Source organism: Lepidochelys kempii, chromosome 13 (assembly GCF_965140265.1).
Source record: "Lepidochelys kempii isolate rLepKem1 chromosome 13, rLepKem1.hap2, whole genome shotgun sequence".
In the NCBI taxonomy this organism is placed as follows: domain Eukaryota; kingdom Metazoa; phylum Chordata; order Testudines; family Cheloniidae; genus Lepidochelys; species Lepidochelys kempii.
In genome coordinates, this window is record NC_133268.1 from 1,857,693 (window position 1) to 1,867,225 (window position 9,533).

Consider the following 9,533-nt stretch of genomic DNA (forward strand, 5'->3'; position numbering starts at 1 on the left):
GGGGTCGCGGGGGCCCCAGGCGGGGGGCAGGGCGGGGGGGTCGCGGGGGGCCCAGGGGAGGGGGCGGGAGGGGCAGGCGGCGGTAGGGAGCCCAGGCGAGGGGCCCCAGGCGGGGGGCAGGGCGGGGGGTCGCGGGGGGCCCCAGGCGGGGGGCAGGGCGGGGGGTCGCGGGGGGCCCCAGGCGGGGGGCAGGGCGGGGGGTCGCGGGGACCCACGGGAGGGGGCGGGGGGTCGCGGGGGCCCCAGGCGGGGGGCAGGGCGGGGGGTTGCGGGGGACCCACGGGAGGGGGCGGGGGGGTCGCGGGGGCCCCAGGCGGGGGGCAGGGCGGGGGGGTCGCGGGGGGCCCAGGGGAGGGGGCGGGAGGGGCAGGCGGCGGTAGGGAGCCCAGGAGAGGGGCCCCAGGCGGGGGGCAGGGCGGGGGGTCGCGGGGGGCCCCAGGCGGGGGGCAGGGCGGGGGGTTGCGGGGACCCACGGGAGGGGGCGGGGGGTCGCGGGGGCCCCAGGCGGGGGGCAGGGCGGGGGGTCGCGGGGGCCCCGGGCGGGGGGCAGGGCGGGGGGGTCGCGGGGGGGCCATGGGGAGGGGGCGGGGGGCAGGGCGGGGGGTTGCGGGGGACCCACGGGAGGGGGCGGGGGGGTCGCGGGGGCCCCAGGCGGGGGGCAGGGCGGGGGGTCGCGGGGGCCCCGGGCGGGGGGGCGGCGCCGCGCGTGCGGAAAGTGCGGCCGCCAACGCTCAGGCTGAGGCGGCGGCGCGGCGCGGGGCGGGGCCCGGCGGGACATGGGGCAGCGCGGCCGGGACGCGGGGCCGGGGCCGGCGGGGAGCGGCGCCATGCGGAGCCTGAACCAGCTGCGCGCCGAGGTGCGGGGCCGGGGCCGCCGGGGGCTGCTTCCCTCCCGCAGGCCGAGGGCTGCCGGGCCGGGGCGAGCCGGTTCCCGCCCGGGGCCCGGGGGGGGGGGTGTCGCGAGCGGCCAGCCCCGGCCCCCCGAAACCCGCTTCGCCCCCGGCATTTCTCATGGTGTTAAACCGATGCCCCCCCCCCGGGTTTTTAATCTGTGCGGGGGGGGGTCGCCGCCGCCGCCGCCGCCCCCCCCCCGCGGCGCCCTGCGGCTGAGCAGCCCGGCGGGGGAGAGCCCGAGGCCCGGCGCTCTGAAGGGCCGCTCCGGCCTCCCGCCGTTTGCCCGCAGTTGTTTCGAATCCACTCGCCTGACCCCCTGGGAACCGTACGGGTGGGCCCAGCCGAGTCCCCTTCAGAAGGGCAGCAACTACCCCCGATTCATTTTGCCTACCCTCGGCCCAGAGCCCTGGCGGCCACGGACCATCTAGCGGCAGAAGCTCCTTACAAAAATGTTATGGAGAGAAACCCTCGGTCTCTATTTGCAGGTAGAGGTTACATACAACCTGCTTACAGGAGGGAGAGGTAAGGGACGTTAGCGGCTCCAGCACCAGTCCAGGTACCCTGTAGAGTTGTGGAAATACCAGGGTAGGTCCACAGCCCTTCTCCCTGTTGCGCCTCTAAATGCGGAACTTGGGTTGCACCGTCTTGTGCTCCCTCAGCGCCATACAAAATCCTTTCCCACCCCAGCTGCTAGCTGTGTGAATAGTCTTCATAGAATCATAGAAGATCAGGGTTGGAAGGGACCTCAGGAGGTTCTAGTCCAACCCCCTGCTCAAAGCAGGACCGATCCCCAGTTTTTGGCCCAGTTCCCTAAATGGCCCCCTCAAGGATTGAACTCACAACCCTGGGTTTAGCAGGCCACTGCTCAAACCACTGGGACTTGTGGCACCTTAGAGACGAGCCCATTTATTTAAGCATAAGCTTTCTTGAAGCTCACTTCGTCGGATGCAGCGTGCTGATGCTCAAATAAATGGGTTCATCTCTAAGGTGCCACTAGTCCTCCTGTTCTTTTTGCGAATACAGACTAACACGACTGCTGCTCTGAAACTTGAAGACAGAGTATTCCAAAAAGGATCAGTGAGTGACCTCTACAAAGCCAGAAAGTTGTGTGGGGAAGCGTTATTTCCTTCTTGCCATTGGAGGGAGGTGGCCACCGAAGTGCTGGGAAGTAAACTGTATAGTGGTGAAATGAATCTGGGCCTCTAGAGCTGCACTGAATAGGAGAAGGGTGTTAACGCAGAACAGCAGATGTTCCACTTTCAAGGATCTGTGGGGAGAATTTGGAAGAGGTGAGTGAGAAATGTAGCCTGCTAGTCCCTGGTTTAGTGACACTGTCCTATTTCTTCACAGCAATTCTCAGCACTGACTGATGTAGTCTTCAGCTTTTTAACAGAGCCCAAGGAGGTAAGGCCTCTGCAGCACAATGTGGAGATGGGTTTGATTGCAGCGGTCAGATGAGATGAGCGCAGCGTTAAGGCTTTGTCTCTTCTCTTTGCTGTCTGCAGGTAGAAAGGTTTCTGACTCAGCTCTCTGAATTTGCCACCATGAATGAAATCAGCCTAGGTCCTCTGAAAAATATTATCAAAAGTATCCTCTTGATACCTAATGGTGAGTAGCCTGGAAATGGTTGTGTGTGTGAGAGAATGTTACTCTTGGTTTGAGCCTGAAAGGAACTGCTGTGTTTGTGCCTGCACACTAATCCATCTAGAGCCCCACTGATTTCACTGTGCCCATCAGCTTGCAGGATAGAACCTTTGATTGCTAAGTAAGCAGTAATCAAGAATTAAAAATGAGTTCTCCAACATACTTTAGAAATCCCTCTCTCTGTTGAAGAATCCCTGTTCAGTTCATCAGGCTGTTGTCTCTTAAGCCATGTCTATACACAAGTTCCACTGGCTTAACTAAAGTCTGTTAAAAAAATATTTTAGTTGAACCTACAGAAATCCTTTATGAGGACACATAAGAACAGTCAGACTGGGTGAGACCAAAGGTCCATCTAGCCCAGTGGCCAATGCTGGGTGCCCCAGAGGGAATGAACAGAACAGGTAATCATCAGGTGATCCATCCAACCCACACATCTATTGGTTTAACTTGCACCTGTAAAAATTAATATATTTGGTGAAACTAGTGCAATTTTATCTTCAGACAAAAACCCTGTAGCAGCTGCCATCTACATGATGCAGCATTGTACTTCCCAGTAGGCAGATGAGCTTCATCAGATAGAGGGCTGAGCAAATTGAGACCCCATTAGAAGACTCTGGAAATCAGAGCCATTTAAAACTGTGTTAAGATGACTTCTATCCTTGCAGCCTCCTTTTAGAGAAACACTTATCTATGAGCAGCTCCCCAAAACAAGTGTATGTTAATCACACATAGCGGAGCCAGAAAAGACCAGCAGAGTCATTCAGTCTGACCACTTTGTTGTACAAGATTATTCCCTACAGCAATCCTGCTACCACCATAGCCAACTTATTCTCAGCAATCTGCAGTGGCTGTGTGCTTCAACCACCTCCCTTGGGAGTGTCTCCTGTTCATCCATTACCTTTACTATTATCTGTTGGTCTTAGATTTTTCTGTACTTCCCATCACCATAGTACTTAAGCGCAAATTTTCTTCTAGCATTTTGCTTGTATTAAATTTTCTTTTTGTAGCTTCAGGCCATTTCTCCTTTTCCTGCTAGCATAAAAGGCAGTGAAAAAATTTCCTTCCTCCTTTTATATAGCTACCTTGAAGGTATTAACAGTCAGAAATCATAATTTTCCCCATTCTGAGGCTTTTCTTTTCTAGACAACATACATTTAGCTCCCTTGGTTGCTATTTATATGCCTTATCCTCAAATCCTTGTATCATTTTTGTCAGGGCTGAGATACCATGAACGATACCTGCCATCTGTTCTGATAACTTCACTGAGTGCTTATGTACAATACGCATACAAAGCCGTGTGGGGCAGGCAGTCTATCAAAATTTACCGGACAGACTCCTTCTCTTGGCTTTAGAGAACAGGGTCCTTGTAAATTTCAGTGTGCAGCCTGCTCCCCAAGAACAAAGCAGGCAGGCACAGCAGGAGAAAATGTTACAGGCACATGGTCCCACCCACCATCCAGAACGCAGCAGGTAGGTCAAATTAGTAGCTTGCCAGCCGTTAACAAGCAAAGCTTCTGTAAGGGAAAAAGCAGTAACTTCAAAATGAAGCTGCTGGTGCCATTACCATGGAGACCAACAATGTAGCTTCATCTTGCTCTCATGCACATGCATCCGACTGACGCTTTAAGCAGTAGCTTTGGTGTCTACTAAGGTACAGTAGGAGACAACAGTATTTCCTACTTTGGTGAGTAGCAAGCTGCTGAACAGCACAACTGGAGAACAAAAACATCCTGTTAAAACCTCTCTGTCCCTGTGTGTGTTTGACTTAACACAGTGCAATGCTGTATTTCAGTAAAAATGATTTCCTCCTTTTGCACGGTTTATTCTAGGGGCCCTGAAGAGGAATCTGTCATCTGAACAAGTCCGAGCAGATTTCATTGCTCTGGGTAGGTCACTTGACTTTACTAAATATTAAATATTCATTGGTTTTTATTTTGTTAATCTTGTGTGGTTTCTCCTACAGGGCTCAGTGAAGAGAAAGCTAGTTATTTTGCAGAGCAGGTATTAGTAGAATTCCTTTTCTTCTTAACTTTAAAAAAACAAAACACACTCATTGGGACAGGGTGGTTTCATAAACTTGTGGCCACATATTCAGAGGTCCCAAGAAGTCAGGCTGTCTGTTGCTTCATACCTTATGAAAATCATAAACTAAAGATGCCATGACAACTTGAATGAAACGTTTTGTCTAAGCAGTACTTCTGATTTGGCATGGCATATGCATTGTAGCATATAAGCACCTTACAGTTTTGACTGCGGCAATTAAGTGTGGCTTTGATTCTGTTTCTGCCTTTGCTTGCATTGAACCTCAGCGTTATCCAAATAAATAAATACAGGACTTTTTGCATTAACATGTTAAATTGGTCCCATGGCAAAATTTTCAAAAATGCCTAAATCAACTACATAAAAATAAATACATTTTTTAAACTTATACCCCCGTCCATTTTCATTTTTTGGCATTTATGCAGTCCCTTGATATGTGCTGCATGTACATCTGCTTTATGCTTCTGCTGGAGCTCTGCCCAATTGCTTATTGGTGTTGGAGCTACAGGTAGTACGGTAAGGAGTAGTATTTTTGCATCAATTGGTTAAGTGTCCATTTTTTGCTCCTACAGTGGAAGCTGAATTCCCCCACCCTGACACGCCTGGCTGTTGGACAGACGCTGATGATTAACCAGCTTATAGATATGGAGTGGAAATTTGGAGGTAATAGATGCAAGACATGAGTAGGCTGGAGTGTCTGTTTGATGTCAAGGCTGAAATCCAGCAGCAGTTCTTAGCTGTAGACTCTCTTGAAATATTTTCACTTAACTAATCTCCTTTAGACCTCAGGGGAGTTATCTGCCATCTCTTCTCTCCATTTCACAGTGACTGCAGGGAGCAGTGAACTGGAAAAAGTGGGAAGTATTTTCTTACAGGTAAGTCTCCCAAAATGAGAGTTTAGGGAATGGGTTGTAGTTCATCACTTGGTAAAGGACAAGCTAAAGGGATGAACCTGCTGGTGCTGACTCCAGTGGGAGCCAAGGGAACCCAAGAGTATGGCATTTGGAGTTGGCTCTGCTTCTGATTTCTTGAAGACATCAGCTAAAACCAGTACAGTGCTGCTGCTTTTTCTGCATGCTTCACTTATCTAAGGAGATTTGTGGCCAACCGTAGGGATGATGAGGTACCGGCATTTGCAGTCTAGTAGAGGTCCTGATATTGTGTACGAGAGGTTGGTTTGATTTACTTAGATAAAAGACACTCCTTAGGATGATCTCTGAAGGATCTACCCCTATAGTAGCTTTTCCTGGAAGACTAGTTGAAGAAGTGGTCTCTCTACAATAGTCTATGCTGTCTGAAACTAACGTTTGATGCCTTGATTTTTGAGATGCTCGGCTATTTCAATTAAATGTCTGATTCCTTCCCAGTTGAAACTGGTGGTTAAAAACGGAAGCCAAACGGATCACGTGTATGTAGGTGAGTTAACTAACTTCAGTGGGGAGTTCTAGAGCAGAAACATTTCATGAAGGGACTTCAGAAGTATTTCATGAAGCCTTTGAAATGTATTTGAGAGTCCAAGTATTTATAGAACCGTCACATATATTCATTGGATCTCAATGAGCTTTGGAAGCAGACCCAGCTCCCAGCAGGGGATCACTATAGAACAGTGGTTCTCAACCAGGGATGTGTGTACCATTGGGGTACGCAGAGGTCTTCCAGGGGATACATCAACTCATCTAGATGTTTGCCTAGTTTTACAACAGGCTATATAAAAAGCACTAGCGAAGTCAGTACAAACTAAAATTTCATAAAGTGACTTGTTTATACTGCTCTCTATCCTATACACCAGGGATCGGCAACCTTTTGGCATGCGACCCATCAGGGAAATCTGCTGGCGGGCCGGGACGGTTTGTTTACCTGCAGCATCCGCAGGTTCGGCCAATCTCAACTCCCACTGGCTGCGGACCCCCGTTAAAGGCCAATGGGGGCTGCGGGAACTGGCACGGGCCGAGGGATGTGCTGGCCGCTGCTTCCCACAGCCCCCATTGGCCTGGAACAGCGAACCGCAGCCAGTGGGAGCTGCCATCGGCTGAACCTGCGGACTCTGCAGGTAAACAAACCATCCCAGCCCACCAGCGGATTTCCCTGACAGTCCATGTGCCAAAGGTTGCCGATCCCTGCTATACACTGAAATGTAAATATAGTATTTGTATTCCAATTGATTTATAATTATATGGTAACAATAAGAAAGTAAGCAATTTTTCAGTAATAGTATGCAGTGACATTTTTGTATTTTTATGTCTGATCTTGTAAGGAAGTAGTTTAAGTGAGGTGTAACTTGGGGGTACACAAGACAAATCAGACTCCTGAAAGGGGTACAGGAGTCTGGAAAGGTTGAAAGCCACTGCTGTTGAAGCACTGACTATAGATGCTCACAACTATTCCAACCCTGACCTGTCCCAGATGGTGGCACTGTAGGAAATAATTGAGAAGTAATGACTGTGTGGAGGGTCTTCATATCTATGCATATCAAAATATATACCATAAAGCTCTGACAATTGGAGCCTTTAGAAGTAGTCATTAGAGAGCAGCATACTAACAGAAATGAGGGCAATCCCAATGTCTGTCATATTATGAAAATCTTTGCCTGGAATCCTGTTACATTCAAATGACGTTGTGTAGAAAAGCATGTTAAGAGCTAGAATCTCTAATACAATCCAGCCCAGGTGGGGATGAAAATTGCTCCTTGATATGGATGTGAATAGCTTTGTGTTAGACATGGGACTTTAAATATAGCTGGGGGGGTTTTTTCCTCTCCTTTTTCAGAGTTAACATTGCCACAGTTCTACAGTTTTCTGCATGAGATGGAACGAGTCAAAACCAGTCTGGAATGTTTCAGCTGAAACCCCAAGGGACTGCATTTATACCATAGAGGGGTAATTTCTCCTTGTGGGCCAACATGTCTGATCTTAACTCCGCAGATTTGTAACATATTAGATGAAGATTGCACTGTTTAATAAACAACACTGTCAAATAGTTCTGGACCCAGAATGGAAATGGTCTTTAAAAATTTTTATATTTCTGTCCTTCAGAGACTGAAACTTTTACAAATATGTAGTAGCTACAGACATAAGTACTCGTATTGCTTTTCTGTAGTAACCATTAGAAGAAAATATTGTCAGAGCTATGTAGACATTTATAGAGGTATGCAAGCTAGGAATCCATGTTAGTGTCCTGCTTCCTTTTGTATTGGCCTTGTATAAAAGAGATAAAGCAAACTTGTGAGTAAAGACCATTTAAAAAAAAAAAGAGAGAATCCTAACTAGATGAATTAGTTAGCAGTGTTCCCCATCAAAGCTCTTATTCTCGTGTTAAGAACTTGACTGATAATGTACTGCCCCATAATGCCTCATTATGGAAATTATTATTAAATGGTAGACATGGGAGAACACTGGGCTTTTATTTAAAAAAAATGTCTCCCTGATAATAAGACAAATCCCCCGGTTTTCTGAACAAATATATGATTCTAGTGAAGAGCTCTTAAAGACAGGCCTGGGTGAAATAAGTCTTCTACTTCCTAGTACATTTGTCACACTTGTTAGTCTCTTGGGAAGATGAACTCTTCACTTGGAATTCTAGGGCCAAACACAGGGCTTGAACTACCTACTGCTGCCCTCACTTAGACCTGTTCTGTGGATGACTAGATTTCATTCTCCAGGGTTGTCACTAGCACCTTTTATCAGCCTAAATTCACTTTAAGCACACCTCTTGGGACAGGTCTTCTGAAAGGTGATCCCTCTTGCAACGTATTCTCTTTCCAACACTAAGTGTTCCTGAGGAGGTGAGATCTTCACATGCAACTCTAGTCATAACACGTATGATGGAAAGAACCATGTGTAGGAATAAGAGCTTGAACTAGCATGCAGCCAACACCTAAAATAATTAAGTCCTGCAATAAGCAGAGTCTCCTTCCTAGCTAGTTTCAATGAATGATCAAACATGAGACCTTCCTTTCTTAAATCACTTCTCTTCCAGTTGCAACATTCCCATCCCATTAAAACCATGCACAGTGAGATTATAAATAAATACCAGAACTTTGACAGATTGCCCTTTGGGTGCAGTATTACATGCTAATTTTAATCTGTTACAGGAAAATATAACCCCCCATTATCTTTTGTAAGTAGGACCAAGTGACAAATGAGAATGGTGTCTTGTGTTTGAAGAGAGTAACATGGGGGAATCCTACTTGAAATGTCCCAGATTGACTCAAGGCCAATATTTGCATTTTTCTTTCCTGGTGTCACACTCCATTCATAAGGGATCCCTGCTTTGTCACACAAAATTGGAAACTGGAAATAAAACCCTGAGAAATAAAATCCCTCCTTAAAACATTCCTTGTCCCCCCACCACTATCTCACACAGAAAAGCCGAAGAGTCGCGTCAAGAAGAGGGGCCTTTCTGCCTTAAGATTTCTGCTGCTTGTTCCTATGGTTTCTCCCAGCCCTGCTGCTCCTAGGTTGTCACTATTACATGATAGTTGTAGTAGGGGGTGGAATACAGTGACACCCTGAAAGGTGCCACTGTCAGCTGCAGATCTAGGACAATCTAACCTGCTCCCCTGCCTTAAGTTCTGGCGTGGTGAGTGCTGAGGCCTTATGTCCTCCAGCTAAGGGCTCCCGCTCTGCAGCCTGACAGTCCCTGGGGGAGTCTCTCTGATAGGCAGCATTAGAGCACCCACAATGCCTCTCTAATGTGAGGTGACCTTCCTGTGCTACCAAAGGTCTCGGCTAGCCCTGTAATACCCCCTTTCATCCTGCGTACTTGACTGTGCATGACTGTGCTGCTTTGGAAATGAGCTGTGTGAGATGGCCTGAGTGGAGCCCTGGATGCTGTGACTCGAAACGTTTCTGTGGCATAAGCATGAAGGAACATCAACTGCAGTGGGTTAAAATGGAAGTGGATCTCTCTACATTGGACTGTCAGGTCTGGGAGGAGACCTGTCCTCCAGAGACACG

At 48.8% G+C, this 9,533-nt stretch overlaps 1 protein-coding gene across 3 annotated transcripts; it reads left to right on the plus strand.

Annotated features, from left to right (window-relative positions):
- The first annotated feature begins 751 nt into the window (after window positions 1-751).
- COMMD7 (COMM domain containing 7) lies at window positions 752-7,554 on the plus strand. Of its 3 annotated transcripts, XM_073308906.1 has the most exons (9): window positions 752-857; window positions 2,245-2,298; window positions 2,400-2,502; window positions 4,368-4,424; window positions 4,502-4,539; window positions 5,151-5,241; window positions 5,404-5,453; window positions 5,946-5,994; window positions 7,345-7,554. In XM_073308906.1, exons 1-9 carry the CDS (start codon window positions 777-779, stop codon window positions 7,419-7,421), a joined length of 600 nt encoding a protein of 199 aa, XP_073165007.1. In that variant the 5' UTR covers window positions 752-776; the 3' UTR covers window positions 7,422-7,554. The 3 variants fall into 3 exon arrangements, with proteins under 3 accessions (XP_073165007.1, XP_073165009.1, XP_073165008.1); XM_073308908.1 differs by lacking the exon at window positions 5,946-5,994 and having other exon boundaries at window positions 5,361-5,453; window positions 7,345-7,431; XM_073308907.1 differs by lacking the exon at window positions 7,345-7,554 and having other exon boundaries at window positions 5,361-5,453; window positions 5,946-5,995.
- Window positions 7,555-9,533: the final 1,979 nt, after the last annotated feature.